This window comes from Barbus barbus (genome assembly GCF_936440315.1).
Source record: "Barbus barbus genome assembly, chromosome: 8".
Taxonomy (NCBI): Eukaryota; Metazoa; Chordata; class Actinopteri; order Cypriniformes; family Cyprinidae; genus Barbus; species Barbus barbus.
This window is the reverse complement of record NC_136736.1, coordinates 33,790,723-33,815,081: the sequence shown is the minus strand read 5'-3', so window position 1 is coordinate 33,815,081 and position 24,359 is coordinate 33,790,723. Positions and strand designations below refer to the sequence as shown.

Below are 24,359 nucleotides of genomic sequence, written 5' to 3'. Positions count from 1 at the left end.
GAGGCAGGTTGTGATAATAAACTGAAACATAAACACATTTAATACATAATATATGTTTTTTGACTGTTTAAGCCACTGTTAGATGCAGCATTTTCCAAATCTCTTTGTTCAGAAGGCACCAGACAGATCTGGAAGACCTCTTTATATCCTGCATAGGGCATTTAACAGAATAATTACATATATATGTTTTTTAAACTGTACTCATCTTAAATGCACGGTATCAGGGTTGACATTAATCTTCCTTGTTTTTATCACAGGTTTGGGGACCCGCTCTGTAATAAACAATGAAAAATTATGAAAGTTCAGTTCTCAGTGAAAACAAAATGAAATCAAACACAACTTGAAAAAAGTTGTTTGGACATGTTTTTGGACATTTACCTTGAATTACTATGTTAATAACATGGTGCATGAATTTCAGAAAAGCACCAGATTAGAATCTGACACAAATGTTCTACATGGAACTGTTTTTTGCAAGTGAGGCTAAATAAAACCTTTAAAGTACAACAATTAAAGTAAAAATACAATGGTTAATTTTCATTCAATTTAATAATAAATATCAATTCACCCATAACAATCAAAGCAGGAAATTGTTCCTGCTCTTTACTGTTGATGTCAATGGAAGAAAGTTATTTTACAATAAAAGGGAAGTTGTCCAGAAGATGGCAGTATTGGATGAAAATTAAATTGTCATGCAGTTGTTTATGTTAAAATAATCACAAGGTCACTGGTATATAAATGGCAAGGTTTTTATTATACTTTTAAGGCTATTTATTTACTGTTTTGTTCCTTTATTTTGCCTTGAATGTCCAGAAATATGTCAAATCAATAGCAAAACATAGAAAGTGTGATGTATCGGATCAGAATATGAAATATACACATTAGGCTAAATACTGTGCTTTTGCAATTTGCCATTTTGCAAAATGACAGATTGTTTTGCACCAAAATATACTATATGTAATCAACTCAGAGCAGCTTTCCCTTTCTATCTACCTAATTCACATGAGGTTGTGTTGGGAGTTTGTCAGACACACGGCCACTGATGTTTCCTCCCACGGTTCAAACAAACCCCATTTTTAGGTCGTGACCCACCAGTTGAGAAACACTGTCCTAGTTTGCTCCAGTATAAGATTACATATGCATCACACTCAGAGCAAGCCTTTCTGTATGCTTTTTCTATCTACCTAAATCATGTAAAATACATTTTAAATCAGTGCTTGCCAGCTTTCTAGTCCACAGGATTGAGATAAAAATAGCTAGCCAAGTTCACAAAATATCAGATCCATTTTTCTGTATTTGTTAGACAGAAACACCTGCTTGATAATGCAGCACATTCCACACCTGTGATGCACAATGTCAAAATGCCTCCGTCTACACAACTGACATCTTCAGTTCATGGTTCTGTCTGCGTAACCGCCAACTCTAATCGCGAACAGGAAATTCTTTCTGTTTCCTCCAGTTGATTGTGAAAAGGTTCTGGAACATTTGCTGTTTTCAGAAGAGCGATGAACTGCAAATACAGTCTGTTATTTTTATTCCTCTGTGGCTTTGCTGCACTCACTGGTAAGATGTGATTACATTTTATATATATATGTGTGTGTTTTAGTATACTAAAGTGAATTGGCTGTTTTTTTCCTTAATTTTAAGGATGTAACTGTTGACCTTAATATATTTTGTTGTTGAGATCAAACGTTATGATGTAACATATTAAGGATAGTAATCCACATTATCCTTTTGTCTCATGCATATTGTGCTATTTAATATCAAAATAATGACTTAAAATATTGTGAAAATATTTGTATTCAGTTAACTTAAAATGTACTTTATATATGAACATCTAAATTCACTTGTTATTCAATAGTCTGATCAGGTAGAAAATCTCCTAAAGGCAACGCATGCCCTTTTGCAGTGGGCATTATACAACTGAACTTAAACAGTCATTTTTGGCAATTTTTTAATGCAAATCTAGTGACGTTTACATGCAAACCACTGCAATGAAAGATTGTTTGCATCTACCTTTAACAGAAACACTTACAGAAAGTGGAATATTGAATGAAAATTAACCATTGTATTTTTACTTTAATGCTTGTACTTTAATGGTTTTACTTGCAAAAAACAGTTCCATGTAGAAATTAACATAGTAATCCCAGGTACTTCCAAAAATACCACAGTGCTATCATGGTAAATGTCCAAAAACATGTCCAAACAACTTTTTGCAAGTTGTGTTTGATTTCATTTTGTTTTCACTGAGAACTGAACTTTCATAATTTTTCATTGTTTGTTACACAGAGATAAGTACGCATAAGTAGTACAATTCTAGGGGAGACCATGCCTTCTGGTTCTGGTTCTGATTCTTTTTTCTGAGAACATTTACCATCCATGCATTCCACAAAAGATTCTTTATAGTAATAAAATGCCTCTTTAGATCATTCAAATGTTTTTCAAACTAAGGGAAAAAAGAGGTTCTTTTAAGAACTTTTGACTGAAAGGCTCTTTGAAGATGTAAAAATGGTAAAAATTGCATCTCCGCAAGACCCCCCTTTGAAACCTTTAGGGGGGTTTAGTTGAAACCTTTATTTTTGTCTCATGGAGAGGTCAGCGTAGAGTAGCTAAATTATTAAAGAGTAACTAAGATTTCAGTTACTAAAAGGTTCGAGTCAAAATTTAACAAATGCTAATTTTATTAGGCACCAATTTGTTGGTTTCAAACATCAGGTTCAAAACTTTTTTTTAAATGGAAATTTTTTTATCAAATTCCTGTCATCATATTATTTTTTATATATCTGTTGAATAAATAGGTGAACGCAATAAAGACTAACATAAGACACGAGTCACTATCTAGCAAAGGCAGATTTGAACTAATCATATACTGTATTCTCAGGACAGGGCCTTTTTTCATATAAATGTCAAATCAGGACATGCAATTTTACACAGTTTAGATTTATTTTTATACTTTTATATTTTCTGTTGGGCAGTTAGCTTTGAGTTTTGTGTTACCTTTTTGCCGTTTCCTCAATTGTCTTACTGTTTATATTCTAATGAAAAGACTGTAATATGCTCTGTAATTAGTGACAACATACCCCATTCAGTTTGATAACGCACCCTATTGTTATAGGAGTCAGTGTGTTAAATGACCCGTAACATTTTTATAGGACTAATTTAAAATTCACAGCTTGAAAAAAATATTTGACTTTTTATTTTACATATATTTAGGAGTAAAATCATTTTCTTTTCTTATTTTTTTCTTTTTTTACATCCGACTTAAACCTTTTTTTTTTTTAGAGTTGCATCATTTATAACTGACTTTGTCCCATTAGGGTAAATTATTTTTGCCAAATTGTTTGAAACTTCACACATGCTTCTTCACTATCTGAAAAGAAGTGAAAAGGTCTTTAAATCTTGAAAATCTTTATGAACATTCTTTTTTTTTCTTCTTGTGCTGCTATATTTGATTTGGAACTCGTGCATGAAAATGTCTAAAACTTGACACAAATTCAGATGCCATTTCACTGCCTAAAACATGTCTTAAAAGCATTAAAACAAATTTAACATTGTGCTTCATCTTTGAATTTTGAATCAATTATCGTAGCACAAGTGAAAGTCAACAAGACTCTTCTTTTTCAGTGTACCCCACACATCTCACACGTAAGTAGATGCTAACTTGTGCAGTCATCATAGGAGCATCGCTGCCTGTCAGTATTGTATTGCCACTCTTTACTGAGCTCTGGTTGTTGTATGGATCACATCTTTCAAAACGGCATACAATAATGTACCCAAATGCCTGACTTCCTCATCAACTTCTTTTATGACTACAACCTGATTTTCTGATGCACTCAGAATGCACCCCCCCCCCCCCCCCCCCCCCGTAATAATGGTATTACGCGTTATTTTTTGTACTCGAAGCAGTTTCGGAACGGTAATAATACAGAGCGACAGTAATAATACAGAGAAACGGTAATAATACAGAGGAACAAACGGTAATAATACAGAGGAACGGTAATAATACAGAGGAACGAACGGTAATAATACAGAGAAACGGTAATAATACAGAGGAACGGTAATAATACAGAGGAACGGTAATAATACAGAGGAACGAACGGTAATAATACAGAGGAACGGTAATAATACAGATGAACGAACGGTAATAATACAGAGGAACGGTAATAATACAGAGGAACGAACGGTAATACTACAAAGGAATGAACGGTAATAATACAGAGGAACGGTAATAATACAGAGGAACGAACGGTAATAATACACAGGAACGAAAGGTAATAATACAGAGGAACGAAAGGTAATAATACAGAGGAACAGTAATAATACACAGGAACGGTAATAATACAGAGGAACGGTAATAATACAGAGGAACGAACGGTAATAATACAGAGGAAGGAACGGTAATAATACAGAGGAAGGAACGGTAATAATACAGAGGAAGGAACGGTAATAATACAGAGGAACGAACGGTAATAATACAGAGGAAGGAACGGTAATAATACAGAGAAACGGTAATAATACAGAGAAACGGTAATAATACAGAGGAACGAACGGTAATAATACAGAGGAAGGAACGGTAATAATACAGAGAAACGGTAATAATACAGAGAAACGGTAATAATACAGAGGAACGGTAATAATACAGAGGAACGAACGGTAATAATACAGAGGAACGGTAATAATACAATAATACCGATTGACTTTTTTTTTCGTTTTCAAGCCCCAATTTCCTTCTTTACTACTTTGTTACCAAAAATGTGAAGCCCATGGTAAATAAATAAAAATTTTACTGGATGAAGGGGATGTCATTTGACATCACTAAAATATTTTTTGTGTTGGCTGAACATTAATATTGTATTTTAAATACAATTTTCTTAGTGTCATTTATAAATAACGATATCCCATAAATGAACAATAATGGCAGAATATAATTTTGAACTAAGATTTGTCTAAGGTTAGCGTCTCTTGACTTTGAAAAAGAAACCCATCCTGAAAGATATTTATTCTTTATAATGTTTATGTTTGTTCCTCATATTAAACCACAGGAGTGCATGAATCCTGTTGAGTTTTATTCAATGCTAATATGATTTTATTTGTTATAGTTTCAGAGAAATGTAAAACAGAACTACTAGAGGGAACGTCCTGCATCATGGAGATGCCAACAAAAAACATTGATAAATCTAATGAGATCAAATGGGTCCATCTCTCTAGTGGTGACTACATTCACAGGAAAAATGGGAAGATGAAGAAAATCACTCCAGGTCTAAAAATGGAAGAAGATGGATCATTCAAATTTGAACGTGTTAGTCTGAAGAACACCGGCAAATATACATACAGTGTTTTTAATGCTGAAGGAACACAGATTAGTGCTGGAGCAAAGGAAATTAATGTTTATGGTAAGAGGACAAATATTCATACCACCATAATTACAAAATAAGAGTGTATATTTCTACAGTAGTTCCAGTTGTAGGAAATAACCACCATGTTTCTGTCTCAGCAAAGGCTCCTAAACCTACTGTGACAATCGACTGCAAAGATGGTGTTGCTACACTCACCTGTGACATTGGAGACCGTACAGATCTGACTGTATCCTGGTATAAAGAAGGCAAAATCATCCAGAATGAAAAAAACACAAAACTGCTCTTGACATCTACTCAAGTACAGGAGGGTAAACCGTACTCATGCAGTGTAAGAAATCCTGTCAGCAATGATCAAAGTGACAGCGTTCCAGTATCATGTAAGTCTCATGTTATTTCACATGCTTCGCATTAATTATTATTATTATATATTTTTAAATGCTTGTGTTTTATTCTGTCTTAAAGACAATATTTAAATCATGATTTTTCAGGGTTTTGAACAAGCCTGAACTTAAATACTGATGTAAAAAATTAAGAGGTCCTGCTCTAGCAGAATTAAAGGCATATCCAATGATTGCATGAAATACACACTTGTTTTTTTGTTGTTGTCTGGTCGTTTCCTGTTTTTACTGTTGACATACAATCCCGAAACAATAACCAAAAAAAACAACAGTATTTTCCAACAACACGTTTATACAGAATGGTGTTAAACTGTGTACTTACTGAAGATGTCTCAATCAATTTTACCAGTCAAAAAATCTTTTTCGCTGTAAAAACATATAAATAAAAAAATTATTGCAATTAGCTGTCACAACTTAATTTTGCATTAGAACTCACCTGGATTAAATTTGTTGAGATAACTCAAATATACCACTTGTTGCTTAATACGGCTTCAGATTTCAAGTTGAATAAAATTCAAATGTACTTTAAGTTGAGGCAATATTTTTAGCAGTGTTTTTTGCTTTATTTCACATCAAAGCCATCAAAACTAACACAAATGTTTGTCTGGAAGTTATTTAGTGACGGAAAAAATTAAAACCTTTCGAAAGGAAGAAGAAATCGCTTTCTTGTTCATGTCAAAGGTCAAGTGTCCATTTACTTGAGTCAATGTATTTGTCAATGTATCTGGGTTTGCCAACATGCCTGACTTTCAAAGACATGCAAAGTAAATTAAGATTCATCCCAGAATAGATTAAAAGGGTATTGTTTGGTACTGTATTGAGTCATGCTGTAAATTCCTGCCCTCGATCAACTCCATGAAGAGCATCTTGGGATGTATTTTAAACATTTATTGAATGAGGAACACAGATGCTGCAAACTTATTGATGCTTTTACGTCATTCACAGTAGTCAATAAAATTAAATGTATACATGATTTACACAGTTATATTTGCCTAAATGAATTCCAAGCATTTAAACAGAAGTTTTTAAATCAAAAGTTAATTAAGATGATTAGGAGTGTGTCCAAAGCATTGACTTATGCTGTGCATTTTAAGGACTGTCTCGTGATTGAACATTGAACTTTGTCTTTTTTAGGATTTTAAAGTGCTTTAAAATCGAGTTTTTTTTTTTTAATGATCCACTTTTTTGTTACTGATTTCATGGCATTTGCTTGCAGGTACAGGTGCTAAAGGGGATGGCTCAGTTCCTCGTACACTCTTTGGCTTTGATTTCTGGATCATGGTGAGCATTTTAGCAGGCGGAGGAGCCCTTCTGCTGCTGCTGATATGTGTTCTCATCATCTGTGCATGTCGAAGCTGTAACAAAAAGAAGCACGAACAAGGTAAGAGACTTCTTCATCACCTCAAAAAGGAAAAAACTTCGAATTATGATGCTGTAAATGCTCTTGTTAAGCTTTAATCAGTGTTTTAAATGCCAAATCGTAAATATAGTCATAGAAATAAAAAAATAGATTACTGAATGAACTTATGAAGATATCTTCTCAAAAACTGTTATTCATTGTACTTAACCAGTATGTAGTGTCATATGCATTTGATTCAGGTTAGAGGCTCTATTATATGATAATACACTGAATATACTGTAATATATAAATATTTTTTGTTTTCTTTTATTTTGACTATGTTAAGCCACAGTTAGATAATTCATTTGCCAAATCTCTTTGTTTAGGTGGCACCAGACAAATCTAGAAACAAGATCTAACAAGCTCTGCTAAATATCCTGTATACGGATGTTTTATGTGGTTTTCTGAAGCGTTATAAAGACCAATCAGCACTAAAGGTTTTCTAAGAATCCACACAATCAGCACTTTACAGGTTCTATAAGAGTCACCTTCAAAAATAAGTAGAATAGTTTATAAGTGGTTATCCAATATATCCAGTGCTTGAAGTGGGTCGTTACGCACTTCTATATTTTAGTCTTTAGAGTACCTGCACTTTTTGTGTCTATTGGCACTTCTGACATGTTGCCGGTACTCAGAGTAAAATCGTCAGGGTCTGGGTGATTAGGCTATATGATCCCATATATGACTAAACAACAAACAAAAAAGTTGAGCCAAATTTTATGGCAACCAGCTTCAGCAGATTTTTGAGTTTTCTCAACTTGTTGTTTTAAGTTTATACAACAAAAAGTTGAGAATCTCCTACAAAAATAAGTTGAGAGTACTCAAAAATCTGCTGAAGCTGTTGCCTTAAGAATTTTAAGTTGGCTCAACTCTTTTTTTTTTTTTTGTACAGTGTAGAAACTATGTAAATCACACTACCCAGGCGGGATCATCTCTCATCTCGACCAATCACGTGAATGAACACAAGCAGAGTCGGTCTACTTCATTGTGTGGTGCGCGAGAGCACGTCAGGGGAGTAGTAGAATAAATAATTAATTAATTATATAATATAATTAATTATTGATTACTAATTGAATCAGTACTTTATAACGAAAATCATATCTTAAAATCAAAAGAGGCAGACTTTTTGCAATCACATCACTTTAAACCGTAAACTCCTGGAGAGTCCAGTAAGCTCAAAACAGCGCTAATGCAGAGAAAACACGGCCGATTTCATCAGCGATTACAGAGAGAATAGTGAATAGAGATGTCAGTAAAATCATTCTTTTCAGCGTGTATTTGGCTTAAAAGCTAGAGTGTTTTATAATGAACGCTGATTATGCGGTGGTCTGAGATTTAGTCGTTCTGAATGGATCCATTTATTAAAGGCAGGCGATTTAGTTTGGCGTCTCCCTGTGGTCCTGTTTGGTATCGCAGCCTGACTTGTGCTAATTTGTATTGAAAACTTTTATTTAATTATTGATTGATTGATTGTGGCACTATACATACATTGTGAATTATTAAAAAATACTTATTTATTTTATTTATATTTATAAGTATCGGGGTACCGGTACTTTTTTTTTCCACTTCAAGCACTGAATATATCACCAAGGCTGATACTGATTGTGTAGATTGTGTTTGCATTATTGGTCTTTATTTGAGAAAATATGATTGCAGCACACAAACTTAAAATATCAATAAGTGCACTGCTGCTAACAGTGTTTACTTGGTTTCTTGTTTTGAATAAATCTGGCAGATAGATTCCTTTTCAAATGATTTTATTTAGAATTTAGAATTATTTAGAATTTAGTAGATAAATATTATGGAAATTAATATAAATTGAATTGCGGTATGTGCTATTTATGTATGTGTTACTGCATATACATAACACATATTTACATTTAGATTTATTCATTGAGCAGATGCTCGACATTGTTCAGATTAGTATGAAAGGGAGGTATTAAAGAAAGAGAGAGGAAAGTTGTTTTTTTAAGGATGCAGTCAATATACATATTGCAGTATGTGATATCATATATATATATATATATCAGTCATCAGATACTGGTATCAAAAAATAGAATAAAATTGCACATTTACTTACAAAAAATTACATTTTATGAACATCTTTGATATTTTCCAGATGAAGATGAGCTCAGGCTGAGGATTTTACAAGATCAAAACCTAAATGGTACAGCCAGATCCAAGCACACTGCTAGGGGGCAACCAGCGCCCCCCGTCCCGCAAGAAGACCCATCGCCACAAACCCCAACTCAAACCCAGACTCAGCCCAAAGCCCAGATCCGTGGTCGACCTCCACCACCGCCTGAGGATGAAGAGGAATATCCTCCTCCCTTACCTCAGCCGAGGAATAAACAACAGCGCAAGAGACATGAAGAGCCGTACCGACCAATGGAATGAGACACTTGTATTTTCACCGAAAGACAGAAATATGGGGTCTTAACGGAATAATTTTCATGAATGAATTTTGTCATGTAATGACCCTCATGTTTTTCCAAACTTGTATAGTTTTCTTCATTTTCTTCAAACAGCAAAGGAGGTCTTAGGCAGAAAGTCAAAGTGGTTCTTGTCCATACAGGGAAAAGAGATGATTTATACTTAAGCTCCATAAACATAGTCCTTAAGACTTGTGCGCTATACTCAAAGTATTCTGAGGACGATTTATGTAATGATTTACACCGCAAAATATTGACAATCAAAAGATACACTTTTTTTTGGTTTGAAATCCAGAAAACGTACATAATGAGCGAGTACATCTTCCAAACTGTGTTCTGCCTTAGTCTAAATCAGTGTACGCCTCTAATAATTATTTCTATTTTAAAGTTGTCGGGGCGGATTTCCAGGGAAACTGCATACTTTTGATCCTTTCATTATGCTGTGTCTGTTTACTGTACGTCATATTCGTAAATAAAGGAAAGCAAGCAGAAGTCAGAATATTACTATATTAATAAGTGAATATAGCTTGAAGAAGTAACAACTGAATATTGAACCAAAAAGCAAAAAGGGAAAGCTAAAGTATCCGTAATAAAACAAGAATCAATATACTTGACATAGATTCACATTTGCTGTGCAGTGGCTAGGATCACAAAACAATGTTTATGTTGGTAACAATACCAATCTCTAAAGCAGTTACTACTTTGATCTGTGTGTTATGGAAGCCCATTTCCACCACTGAATAAAAAAATAAAAAATAAGAAAGGAAATTGCGCCTTTTTATCTCACGATTCTGAATGACAGAATCAGCCGAAGCACAACTCAAGTGATCAAAACAATGTCACTCTACAAGTCAACGTCAGCCTCTAGAGTTGTCTAGCTTCCAAATAATAGAATACAGAGAATAACGATTTAAATTTAAGTCTGTTTGTGAGGTGAACTTGACTATATTAAGAGTTTTCATTATTTTTCAGGTGCACTAATAGCCTACTTTCTCCCAGGTCTTATTTGTGTCTTTAAACATCTAAAGATATCTTGATCATTATACTGGCACACCTGTAGATATGAATGCATTGTGTTTTTATTTATTAACTTGACGTTTAGAATTGTGCTTATGTTTGTCTGCATGAATACATTGATGTAAATATATTTGGGTTGTCACTTTTAGAGGTACAATTAATTTAGTGCACCTTTAAGTACAAAACAAAAGAAATGAATGAAACAGTATTTTATAGAGTAATTTGTTCCTTGTGTGTGTGTGTTTTATGATACCATAAAAGGGAAAAATAAAGACATTTATATATTTGAATGTTTGTGCACCTATCGTTTAAAACATTTTTCAGTTCAAAGTTTTCAGTTCATTCGTTTGCATTACTTCCCCATTAAGGTCTTCTCAGAACATATTTTAGACTATAAAAGAGACAATAGAGTAGGTGTGAATGTGTTCTTTCATTTTGACAATACTCTCAATTGCACAGAATCATGCAAATGGAAAGCATGCTTCTGTTATGCAAGACACGTTTCATTTCTTGTGCTCTGTGGTGACGTTTTCTCACTAAAATCGACGTCTAACTAGTGTGAGGGCCTCAGGGATGTGGTTAACTGCATCTCATTTCACCCACTGACATGTCAGCTTTTTCTTGTATTGTTTGCTGTTTTCCTGTTGCGTGGGAGATGATGAGATGATACGGCCTGCGAAGGCTGCACAAAACACAAACCTAAGACAAAACATCAACTTGTTTCCCTAAATATTTTGAAAGATTATTAATCCCATTCATGCTGTGAATATTGCTCCATAGCTTGTTCTTGGTGGTAAAAATTAATAATAGAAACGAGCAATAGGTGTGAGCAATAATGGGGTCCAGTCATGTGGTAAACTGAGATTTTTTCTAAGACATTTGTTCTTTTAGCACTCAATAAAAATATATATTATCTTACATTCATGCATACATTTTGCATATATATACATATTTAGAATATTTGTTTTATGTTTCTATTTCAACATCCTGCTGTATTGTGCTAAACGTGCAAAAGATGGTTTTGGCTGTAATGCCTAACATAAGTAAAATGCCAGCAATTCTAAATACATTTATACAAAGATTTATCATCAAGAAAGATAAATCATCAAAACTTTTCATCTTTGCATAAATGCATTTAGACTTGTTGACATTTTACTTATTTTCGACTTTACAGCCCAAACCATGTTTAAATAGCTGAAAGGCTGAATGCATTAAAATTGGTTTATTAAATAAGAATGTACTCTGTCCTTTTTCGCAGTATTTAGACTAGTAAAGCCAGAAAATGTAGTGATGTGCATCATGACACTTTTTCCAATTAATCATAAGATTTTTTTCCACAGTTGTGATCAGTGTGATCAGTGTGCTCTAATCTTGGTTTGGGTCAGAAATTTGTCATCATGGAAATAAGAGATGCTTTAATCTCATTTGAGGCCAGTAAGCACACCATGCAAGTTTGTCTGAAAGGCTCCCATCACTACCATTACATGCCGTTCTATGTAGGTGTTTCCTGTTTTTGGCTGTCCACGCAGGAAGTGACTAAAATAAGTGTTTATCATGTTCTTAGATACATCAGAAGCATGACTACAAAGCAGTTGGGGACAACTAGCAAATAATAACTTGACACATGCATCAAAGATTAAGTAATATATTAGGGTTGCATGCTTCATTATGTGTAGTAATTAATCAGTACTATAGTTATTAAAAAAGAAACACTATTTGAGGTACTAAAAAAAAGTGCATTGAAAAGGCCTTTAATCTTTACTAAAAAGAAAAAAGATGTCCCTTACAATCAGCACTGAAACCATTATATACTGTATTCTTGACCAAAACTCTGCAGTTTATTATATTTGACGTCCAGTAAGCAGAAGGAAATTTGGCATTGATTTAAAAGTGTATTCTCACTTCTCTATTTTTATTTTGAACTGAAACCACAAAGACCTAGTCTATACCATGATAGTTGCACATCAACACTGACTTTTGCTACTAAAGATGCACCACAAACTCAATTAGCTCAGTATAGACTCAAGATTGCAGCACAATAATAAAATTAGCCATTTAAGATGATATAAAGCAGTGCAGTGGTTTAAGGCTGACAGCCAGAAGGCTGTTGGTTCAAACCCACCAAGAAATGAGTCGTAAAGCGTGATGTCAGTGTCACTGCGGGTCTCTGAAGGCTACTTAGTCACTTCATGACTGTAGGTTATGCAACTGTTTCTCAACACTAGATGGCATTATGCGCTTCTGATCTGCTGCTGAGAGAATGTTAACTCGATTTAAAAGTCATTTTGCTACTAAACAGATTACAGTTATGATTCTAGAATGGAGCTGAAACTCATCACAGATCTAAATTGCAATAATGCAGAATTATAAATAGTTATCTATCTATCTATCTGTACAAGTGACTTTTTCTAAATTAAAAATTTAGGCTAAAACATAGCTACATTAATATTTCGCTTTGCTAGTCAGTGTTGGTTCGGTGGTTTTAGCTGATTATAATAATGAAGCTGACCAGATGGAAAAAAAGCCTTTGGGTCATTGTTCAATTGGGGTGGCAAATGAGAGGCAGAATTTGTAAAAATGCTTGTTTGTTGTTTTTTTTTATAATAAAATGTAGTGCTAAGCATTTAAAATTAGTTTAATATGCTGTGGCCCGGTTTCACAGACAGGGCTTAGACTAAGCCAGGATTAGGCCATAGTTCAATTATGACATTTAAGTCATTTTTATTAACATGCCTTATAAAAAACATTACTGGTGTGCATCTTGAGACAAAACAAAGGCACTGGTATATTTTAAGATCAGTCAGTGCAAGTTTATTTCAGTTGAAACAGCTCAGATTTACATTTTAGTCTGGGACTAGGCTTAAGCTTTGTCTGTGAAACCGCCTTAGACATTATTTAAAAATCTAAATGTTCTTATGTCATTTTGAAGTAACACCACAGACTTCATATTGTTACACCACAGGCTCTGTGGTGTTACCAGAAAAGGCCGTAACACCACAGACAAATCAGCCTAAATCCAGACTTTTCTCAAATGGAGACTGCCATGATGATGATTTCAAGATCAGGGGACATTTTGGAAATATTACTAATTAGGTATTTATCAAAAGTTTGATTAAAATATGTCAGATCAGCATAACACCACAGACACTATTAAAGTGTGACACATGAAATTGTCAGAAGTTTAGCTAAATTTAAGAAAATTAATAAGAAAGAATGCACTCCACATGCACCCCTCAGATTTATTTTAAAATAAATTTAATAAAATTGTACATGTTAAATAAAACCTATATTCTCAATATAACCACTATTTGTGTTAAAAAATTTATATTGTTGCAATTACATTCCATGATACCTCTCTAAGGCATGGCGGGAACATCCATATTTTTTTACAAATGCAATCTCCAAAACTCAATTAAATATGTATTAAAAACAAAAACAAAAAAAAAATTAACTATTAACAGTGCACAAATTGTGTTTACCCTACAGAATACAAACATGCAAACATTTTATGATTTATCGGTATTTAAAGTTTATTTCAAATGTTGTAAATGTTGCCACCACAAATGAAGAATGACTCCTTTAAAACCAGCCAACAGACCAGAACGAATAGGTTTAGACCGGCCAAGACTAGTAAACCATCTTAGGCTAGTTTAAGCTACTTATAATAAGGAAAAGTGTGTTAATCTATCTATTTATTTATTTATTGTCATTTTTAAATGAAGTTTAAAAATGTCTGTCTGCCTGTCTGTCTGCCTGCCTGCCTGCCTGCCTGCCTGCCTGCCTGTCTGTCTGTGAATGAATGAATGAATGAATGAATGAATGCCTGTCTGTCTGTCTGTCTGTCTGTCTGTCTGTCTGTCTGTCAATCAATCAATCAATCAGTCTATCTGCCTGCCTGTCTGTCTGCCTGCCTGCCTGCCTGCCTGTCTGTCTGTCTGTCTGTCTGTCTGTCTGCCTGCCTGTCTGTCTGTCTGTCTGTGAATGAATGCCTGTCTGTCTGTCTGTCTGTCTGTCTGTCAATCAATCAATCAGTCTGTCTGCCTGTCTGTCTGCCTGTCTGTCTGTCAATCAATCAATCAGTCTATCTGCCTGCCTGTCTGTCTGTCTGCCTGCCTGCCTGCCTGCCTGTCTGTCTGTCTGTCTGCCTGCCTGCCTGTCTGTCTGTCTGTCTGTCTGTCTGTGAATGAATGCCTGTCTGTCTGTCTGTCTGTCAATCAATCAATCAGTCTGTCTGCCTGTCTGTCTGCCTGTCTGTCTGTCTGTCAATCAATCAATCAGTCTGTCTGCCTGTCTGTCTGTCTGCCTGCCTGCCTGCATGCCTGTCTGTCTGTGAATGAATGAATGAATGAATGAATGCCTGTCTGTCTGTCTGTCTGTCTGTCTGTCTGTCAATCAATCAATCAGTCTGTCTGCCTGTCTGTCTGCCTGCCTGCCTGCATGCCTGTCTGTCTGTGAATGAATGAATGAATGAATGAATGCCTGTCTGTCTGTCTGTCTGTCTGTCTGTCTGTCTGTCTGTCTGTCAATCAATCAATCAGTCTGCCTGCCTGTCTGTCTGCCTGTCTGCCTGCCTGCCTGCCTGCATGCCTGTCTGTCTGTCTGTCTGTCTGTCTGCCTGCCTGTCTGTCTGTGAATGAATGAATGAATGAATGAATGCCTGTCTGTCTGTCTGTCTGTCTGTCTGTCTGTCTGTCTGTCTGTCAATCAATCAATCAGCCTGTCTGTCTGCCTGCCTGCCTGCATGCCTGTCTGTCTGTCTGTCTGCCTGCCTGCCTGCCTGTCTGTCTGTGAATGAATGAATGAATGAATGAATGCCTGTCTGTCTGTCTGTCTGTCAATCAATCAATCAGTCTGTCTGCCTGCCTGTCTGTCTGTCTGTCTGTCTGCCTGTCTGTCTGTGAATGAATGAATGAATGAATGCCTGTCTATCTATCTATCTATCTATCTATCTATCTATCTATCTATCTATCTATCTATCTATCTATCTATCTATCTATCTATCTATCTATCTATCTATCTATCTATCTATCTATCTATCCAGTGTGTGTCTCGCAGGGAATCCCGTGTCTCTTCCGTCATTCTGTAGTCAAACCTCCACGAGAGTGAATCAATCACGGGCGCGCGCGCGCGGTGGACGCGTCCGTCACTCATCTCCCGCTCGCGCTCAAACGGAGGCCGTGACGTCATCGCAGCCAGGGTCTCTCCGGTTCTCAGGTGTATCCCGGACCCGTCGGTCTCTCCAGCAGTCAGTCGCTCTTCGGCTCGTGTCGGGAATATAAGGCGGCGGGACCAGCGACATGGGAAAGACTCGAGCGCTGCTCCTGCTGTGCGCCGCTGTCGGTGAGTTTCCTGCGGGAACAACTCAACTACAAATGAGCAAAGAAATGACAAACCCTCCGCGTACGGCGCGCGTCTGTTGCATTGACAAGTGACAGCGTTCCTGTCGAGGCAAAGAGTCACAAACATGCGTTTTGCCAGGTGACCGAAAATGTGTTTCACGTGCTGACATCTGAATTAGCTGCTTTTCTTTCTGTCGAAATATGATTTAATATGAACCTGCTGCATGCGATTATAGTGTTTGCTCTGTTTACAGCGTTAACCATTGCTGCTTTGCACACTTAATGAGATCTTAATAACCTCCCGATCATTATAGGATTTTTCTGCTGTAATTTAATTTTATTAAGATTTGCATGGTCAAAATTTCCAGTAACTATACCTCAAAGAAAGTTAAGTATATGCATATGAAGTGTAGTTTAGATTTGCTTATTAAATTAACTCTCACTATAACATTATATAATTATTCTGCCTTGATTTCTGACTATTTTTAAATTGTCAAAATTTACAGTAAATACATCAAAAGGCATGAAATTAGATTTATCTACATCCTATATCATTATATAATTTTTCTGCCTTGATTTCTTACTATTATCAGAGAATGGTTAAAATTTACTGTAAATACCTAAAACAAAGTATTGTATTGTAGTCTACGGAAATGGAAGATTTCATAAAATTAAATAACTGATATTGATAAATTAAATGACAAGATATGACAAAAAAATCAAGTTGGACATGCTATTCTACAATCATTATTATTATAGTTTTTTTTATTGAATTTGTTTTAATTTTTATATTTTCCTTTTTCATTTTAAATTTTGTTTTTGTAATTTTTGTAAATAGTTATTTTGTAGTTCTTATTAATTTTTATTTTAATGTTTTATATTTTTTATTTTAAATTTAGTTTTTAAGATAAAATGAGAACTAATTCCTTGGCAACTATAATGGAAATAAATTATTATTATTATTATTATTATTATTTTCTTTTCATATATTATTTATATATTTCAGTTAAAGTAATAGACATGTTTTTTATAGTTTTAGTTTTAACTATAGTTACCCTACACTATGACATGAATGACATGTCAACTTATACTCTCCAAAAACAATTGTTGTAATTTAAATAAAAAAGAATCATTTGAATCATTTTATTCACTAGTTCTATAGAAAACCTCAATGTACTGGTGCCAGAAGCCAAGAACCTGTAAAGAAACACCAAGAACTTTTAATCTTTAAAGAGCCATATAGTTCGTTTTTGATTAAAACAAAATGTGGTCCTAAAATATTACTGCAATTACTTTTACAGAAACATAAAGTACATGAGACTTAAATAAACATCTACATTATTATAGAAATGTTCTTGATTAAAAGTGTCAGGTTTACATGGTCAAAATCGTTGATCCGGTAGCATTTTCAATTCATGATTTCGTACAGTGTGAGCTGGTGACATGTTTGGGTTTTATGCATGCATGTATTTGCATATTCTCATGTGCACCTGTGCACATAAACAAACTTCAAACCAGACCAGAATATATCACCCCTCCTCCCTTTTCTTGCTATTCTGTATTCATTTATCTCAGATCGGTCTGTTAAACACTCCTGTAATCAACTTCAAAGCTAAAAAAAAATGAAGAATTTGTGATTTTCCAACGCTGACAAGATTCCCAATGGACTTGATTTGCTTTAAATATGGTGCAAAAGAGAATAAATGAGTATATGGTGAAAATAACAATGCTTTAAAGCACACATTTCTCCTGTGTCTTCCCCAGTTTTGAAGTTGCTCAGTAGGCGCCTACAGCCGAAAGCGTGTCAGTCTGTGTTACAGGAGCTTTCCTGTAAAAAAATGAATATTTTAGGATAGTCTTTTTTCTTTAGTGTCATTTGCAAATCTAGTGGCGTGAGAGTGACAGAGTTATCATTAGCATGCTGCTTCATTTGCATTTGTGGTCTTTTTTTTATGAAGGTGCTGCATGCTTTGAAGATAATCCTAATAATCCCATTGTAAAGTGCCATATGCCAAACTATAGTCAGCACCTGTGTGCTTATGACACCAGGAACCAGGTTAAATATTCAGATGTTGTGGTAAAGTTATGTCACATAAATAGTGATGCTTCCTCACTTATTACCATCCATTCAATTTCAGATGCAGTGATAACATGTGAATCAGAGATGACCAAACTTGACTTTTAGTTGATATTATATATCTGTTTGTTATATTATAATTAATGTAATTTTATTGTATATAATTTTTAATTTTGGTTTAACTTTTTTGGTTTTATTTCTGCATTTTGTAATCTTAAAAACAATGCATGTGAATCTACTTTAAAAAATTTAATTAAATTGTGTGTGTGTGTGTATACACATGTATTTAATTTTTTTTTATATATATTTATTTTATTTTTCCATTTAAATTTTTTTAAACAATAACAGTGAATTTTATTAATAATAAATTGAAAAAAAGTTCAAAAAATTATTTTAATTTGTGTAGTTGTTTTAAAATTGTTTACGTTACTGTACATTAATAATAATTGAAATGAATGTAAATTAAGTTAATTTAAATTCAATTTAACTCATTTAAATTAATGTTAAATTAATATTAATTGATTCAATACATTAATTTAAAATGTACTTTTGGCCCACCACAGCCTTCAATGAAGTCTTTTTTTTTTTTTTGCCCTTTTTATTAAAAAGTTTAGGCAACTCTAAATTAACTGGATCTAAATTAACTGTTTTTATTCATGTCACAATTATTATTGAATATAGCTAAATCACCTAAAAAACATAACTTTTTTTTTTGGTTATAAAGTTTTTATGGGTTAAATCAGGTAGAAAAAGCTTTTTGAGGAAGAAATTTCAGATTACCACTTTTTATCGTGTGTATAAAATCATAATAAACCAAAATATAAAAGTTAATTGTTCTGTTTTATACAGAAATCCAGACATTAAATGGTCTGCCTTTGAAGGTAACTACAAAATAAAGAGCAATCAATAAAGCAGTGTTGTGTTTGTTTCACAGCTCTATGCCACTGCAGGTCGGTGACGGTGTCCAGGGGCCCCCTGCTCCGGGTGGAGGGCCAGCCGCTGGCCATTCGCTGCGATGTATCGGAGTACGAGGGCCCGAGGGAGCAGGACTTTGAATGGACAGTAACACGAGGAACAGAAACCATCAACGTGATCTCGACGTTTGATGATCGTTTCACAGACCGCTCTCTTCAGGACCGCATACGGAGCGGCGACATCAGTCTGTCACGACTAGAGGATAACGCCGTTGAGCTGAGAATCCAGGAGGCTCGAGTTAGTGACAGCGCCACCTACCGCTGCAGTACTCCGAGCACAGACTCGGTCATCAGTGGAAACTATAAGTCAGACGTCCAGCTGCAAGGTCAGTATGTGCTGTTTTACATAGTAGAAAGTCGCTAATGATTGTGCATAAAATGAGGTTTAATATGAGACGTTGCAGTATTGTTTCCCAAGTTACTGAATCCACATTTTAACCAGAAAGTCTAGACCTCAAACAGTGTATATTTCAGGGTGTTTACATCGTTTTCAACTTAAAATGGAAAAAACATTTTTCACTTCAGCCATTCATTTACATGACTGTGAGAATGGGTTTCACAGATATCATTGTCGTCTATGTGTGAACTAGTAAAACGCAAATTTGTGAAAACGGTGGTGTCATGAGTGAGCACGTGAAACTTCAGAAAATATATATTTGTACAATTTTTTAAATAAGCACATATACACACACACACACACACATATATATATATATATATATATATATATATATATATATATATATATATATATATATATATAAATAACTTCTTAAGTCAAAATATATTTACTTCGGAAGCAAAATTACTAAAATATTAAACCTTGTTTTTGGGGACAAATCATCCAAATTAAATGAGTTGATCTATAAAACAAATACCTCTCTGGCAGATACTTTTTCTTGTTCTAAGCATAAACTCACTTGACTACATTTTTCAGTAAACAAGTTATGTTGCATCTCAAGAAAATGTATCTTTAGCTAAAAATGTAATACAAATTTCTGCAATGTAAAAACAACCTTTCAACAATTAAACTCAGGAAAAGTGTGTTAAATACAAACTCACATTTAAAAAGAACATTATTAGTAAGAGTTGGGCATGCAGTGCAATGCATTAATTACAGCTTATGTGTGATGTGTTTAAAAACACTAAACTCTTCAGTGTTTTCGTCTGTGAACAAGCCTAAACTCTGAACGCCAGCAGCGTTCATTATGCAAAATTCACAGAGTTAATGATATTATCATTATCTTTAGTTTATGAGCACTGACTGAACATGCTGAAAATTAGAGTAACCGCTGCAGATTTGTGTAAGAACCCACAGGCCATGTAAAACATCTCAATTGTTTCTCCTGACAGCAATAAAATGCAAATGGAGATTGTTGCTGCTTTTCAGATGTTTCTTGTAAATAAGACCCGAGCAGAAAATACTTCTTTCGACTAACCAAGCTGCATTTATTTGAGAAAAAATACAGTAAATTATGAAATATTTCAAATAACTGTTTTCTAAGTGAATGTATGTTAAAATGTGATTCCTGTGATGCGCAGCTGTATTTTCAGCATCATTACTCCAGTCTTCAGTATCACATGATCCTTCAGAAATCATTCTAATATACTGATTTACTGCTCAATAAACATTTCTGATTATTATCAATGTTGAAAACAGTTGAAAACGTATTTAAAATGCATAAAAAAATCATAATTATTCCAAGCTTTTGACCGTAGTGTAACTAAAACAAAATCGAAGCATCACTTGGGTTAGTGGTTCAACCTCACTGACAGCAGAAACTTTCCTTTGGGCCAGCGGTTCGGTTCATAGTTGATTGTGACAGAGCAAGTAAAGACTTTTGAAAGTGTTTAGAGAGTTTACTACTTTAATAGCACCTGTTTCCACATGAGTTCACGTCTGATGGTCAAACTGGTCGATCTGGTTCTGTCATGACGTTCATGAGCAGACCCGACAGACACAAAGTCTGCTTTTATTGTGTCAGACAAACATTGATTCTTTTCAGTAATGCTCTGTGCGTCTATATATAATCTAAGTTCACTGGTTGGATGACGGTGTACAATGGCATTTCCTGCCCTATTATTACTGTAATTCATTGACAGTAAGGTGTGTTAAAGCAAACACATGCTATTTTCTTTTTATTCTTCATGTCTTTGTCATTCAGTAATAATTATTGGTTGCGTTTGAATTAGAATTTAACTGCATTTTTTGCATGTAAAATTTTACCAGCTTTTTTAAACTTAGTTTTATTAAAATTAAGGAGAGGGAAGTAATAAAGTAAAGTGCAGTATTAAAATAAAGTGAAATATCCTCTCTTAAATATACAAGAGACAAACTTATACTGAAAATCCAAATGTCATGTTCTGTAGACTTTGCCTAATTTTTAATGCTAAAGAAACAAAAATTATAAATGTGCTTCTTTGAAATACTAATGTAGTGATCTAATTTACAGTTTTTTCTCAATTGCTTTGGCTCGTTTTCCGAAACAGTCTTAACCTTCTCTAAACTGTGAGTGCAAATGTCATAACTGTTTGCTGGAACTCAGAACTTTATTGCATGTCTGCAAAATGTAGTTACTCACAATGTAGCTCAAATGGTAGCGCATGGCACTAGCAACGCCAAGGTCATGGGTTCGATTCCCAGGGAAAGCAAGAGCTGATAATGTAAAAACTGTAACTTGAATGCAATGTAAGTCGCTTTGGATAAAATCGTCTGCTAAATGCGTAAATGTCACCCAAAACATTTCATTCATGCTTCAAAACCTAGTTATCGTGTCAGTAATTTGGCGAAGGCCACCAAAATATAAAGTATTTTTGTCATCATCTGAGCCACACTGGTCAAAATGTTCAGTTGTTTTTTCACCATGACAGTCAACCATGGAAATTAAGGTTTTATTAAAAAAAATCTGATATTTGTTGAGAAGGGTCAACAGTACATAGAAAAAAAAAGTACATGAACATTTGTATTTATACATTTATTTGTGTATGAATGTATTGCATGTAAAGTAGTGTGAAGTGTAACAGTGCTCTCTGTTACTGTAGTATTATCTGATGTAAACTATGGCAGCAGTTTGGATGACAGTTACTGTACTGAAATGCATAAGGCTGCACTTCTTATGTATGCCATATTTCCTTTCAAAAGTACAAATTTACTCATTACTGTATGTGCGATATTGATTGAAAGAGACTGTTTCAAAATGTTTGAATTATTGAGGATATGGTCAATCTCCCAATTTTTAGCTGCACCCTTCAGTCATTGTAAGCCATGATTGACAACATTATTTCATCTGATATGCACCTCTGTCCTTGGCCTCTTCTTCCTCTTCCTCTGTTTGGCCTCTGTACACTTCCATGCATCCTTACTCCTCTTCTTCCTCTCGGTTGTTGTCTCTGATCGTTTTCTGGATGTTCATCCATCGTCAGAATTTGTAACTCTTGTATTGTCCTCTGTCTATATATGCTTTCCAACTGAAGATTCATGAGATGCACCTTTGAGCTATTTCAGAGAACTGGTTCTTCATTGGTTGATCTATATTCTCTTCATTAGTGAAAGTCAAGATTCACTTGCACAATTCATGGCATATTTACAAAAAGTCTAATAGAGATGTGTAGAAAATATGCTTGACAGTTTATGACAACTAGATTAACCATTTTGCATTTAATGACTTACACGTTGAACTAATGACTAGATGTTTTGAGGGGTAAGACTATAGCACAGAGAACTATTTAATACATTTTGAGCAACATGACAATAGCAACTGATAATGTAGGAAACAGCAGACAAATGTACATAATCAGTTGCATGAATGTACCAAAGCAATCGCAACTTGTTCAAAAGAATGAGAAACTGCTTTTATGATGTGCACAAGTGACTAGATGATGTGGAGGCTGAACAAATAGTTTTGAAAATGTAATTTCTGTTCTGAGAAATTCACCAAAGCCTCTGAGAAAAACTGTAAAGCGGGATTTTCATTGTCTGGCACCGATAGAGCAGACTGACAAATAATACTTAAAAGAAATAATACTTTTATTCATCAATGATGCAGTAAATTGATTAAAATTGACAGTAACAATGTGTAATAAAGAAAATGTTACAAAAGATATCTATTTCAAATAAATGCTGTTCTTTTTTAACTGTCTATTGAAAAGAATACTGAAAAATAAAATGTATCACGGTTTCCACAAAAATATTGTGCAGCACAGCTGTTTTCAACATTGATAATAATCAGAAATGTTTGTTGAGCAGTAAATCAGTATATTAGAATGATTTCTGAAGGATCATGTGACACTGAAGACTGGAGTAATGAGGCTGAAAATACAGCTGCGCATCACAGAAATGACATTTTACAATATAATCACATAAAAAAACAGCTATTTTTAATTGTAATAACATTTCATAACATTACTGCCTTTTTTCTGTATTTTTCTCTACTTGGTGAGCAGAAGAGACTTCTTTCAGAAATATAAAAAAAAAATACTGACCCCAAACTTTTAAACGGTAGTGTACAATTTTTTTAAAAAAAATGACATGTTTAATATTTTAGTATTTTCAGATTGTTAAACATACTGCAATATAAAAATGACAGTTTATTTATTGGCTTTTGGGAGGTTTTGGATGCTACAGTCAACAGATAAATCAGCCTGGCCGATATATCGGTTTATCGGTGTGTTTGTGCTTGTACCTCTTCTCTAAAACTCTTCTTTTCTCGTCTATTTCAGTTGTTCCCAACAGTCTGATTGTGGCTCCTGATGCCCCAAACCCTGTGGTTCGCGAGGGTGGATCCATCAGACTCCTGTGCAACATCTCCCGCAACTTCATGGAGGGAATTTACCTGTCTCTTACCTGGTCAGTCAAGAAGGGCTCATCTCTGCTAGAGGACCTGCTGACCTTTGGTCCAGATTTGGGCGTGACGGTTGGCGACGATTACATGCTGCGCTACACAGATGGCGGGATGCGGCTAGAGATGGGAAACGGCGTCTCGCACAGTCTCGTGCTCTCCGGAGCGATGCCGGCTGATCAGGGCATGTACGTCTGCACGGCCAGATTGTGGACGAGAGAGCAGGGAGCCTGGAACCGCATTCAGGAGAAGACCATAGAGATGGGAGAAGTGACTGTCACCCCTACAGGTTAGTTACTCTCTAGAACAACACAAAAAAATAATAAAGCCACAACACAGTGGCATTAATACAATTCAAATATATTAGTAGAAATTATGTAAGATTCACTTGTGTTAATTTGCATTTTTCATATTTTCAGACATTTTTATGAGAATTTTTGTGAAACCGTCACACTAAAATTCTTCTATTTGCATAGATAATGCATCTAGATTTTTGTATTTTAGTATTATTTTTATACTATTTATAGTAGT

The 24,359-nt window shown here is 34.6% G+C and overlaps 2 protein-coding genes across 2 annotated transcripts in view; both read left to right on the top strand.

The window, feature by feature from the left end:
* Positions 1 to 1,075: 1,075 nt before the first annotated feature.
* LOC306873575 (T-cell surface antigen CD2-like) lies at positions 1,076 to 10,888 on the top strand. Its single transcript, XM_079422975.1, has 5 exons — positions 1,076 to 1,560; positions 5,097 to 5,390; positions 5,492 to 5,731; positions 6,969 to 7,133; positions 9,271 to 10,888. Exons 1-5 carry the CDS (start codon positions 1,503 to 1,505, stop codon positions 9,546 to 9,548), a joined length of 1,035 nt encoding a protein of 344 aa, XP_079279101.1. The 5' UTR covers positions 1,076 to 1,502; the 3' UTR covers positions 9,549 to 10,888.
* A 4,948-nt stretch (positions 10,889 to 15,836) lies between these two features.
* Positions 15,837 to 24,359, top strand: part of LOC306873724 (prostaglandin F2 receptor negative regulator-like) — a gene marked incomplete at its 3' end in the record, with an annotated part of 33,666 nt that continues 25,143 nt past the window's right edge. Inside the window, exons 1-3 of the mRNA XM_079423210.1 lie at positions 15,837 to 15,940; positions 18,951 to 19,316; positions 23,710 to 24,117. Of these exons, the coding sequence (XP_079279336.1) occupies positions 15,898 to 15,940; positions 18,951 to 19,316; positions 23,710 to 24,117 (817 nt within the window). The 5' untranslated portion in view covers positions 15,837 to 15,897. The remainder of the gene's footprint in view (positions 15,941 to 18,950; positions 19,317 to 23,709; positions 24,118 to 24,359) is intronic.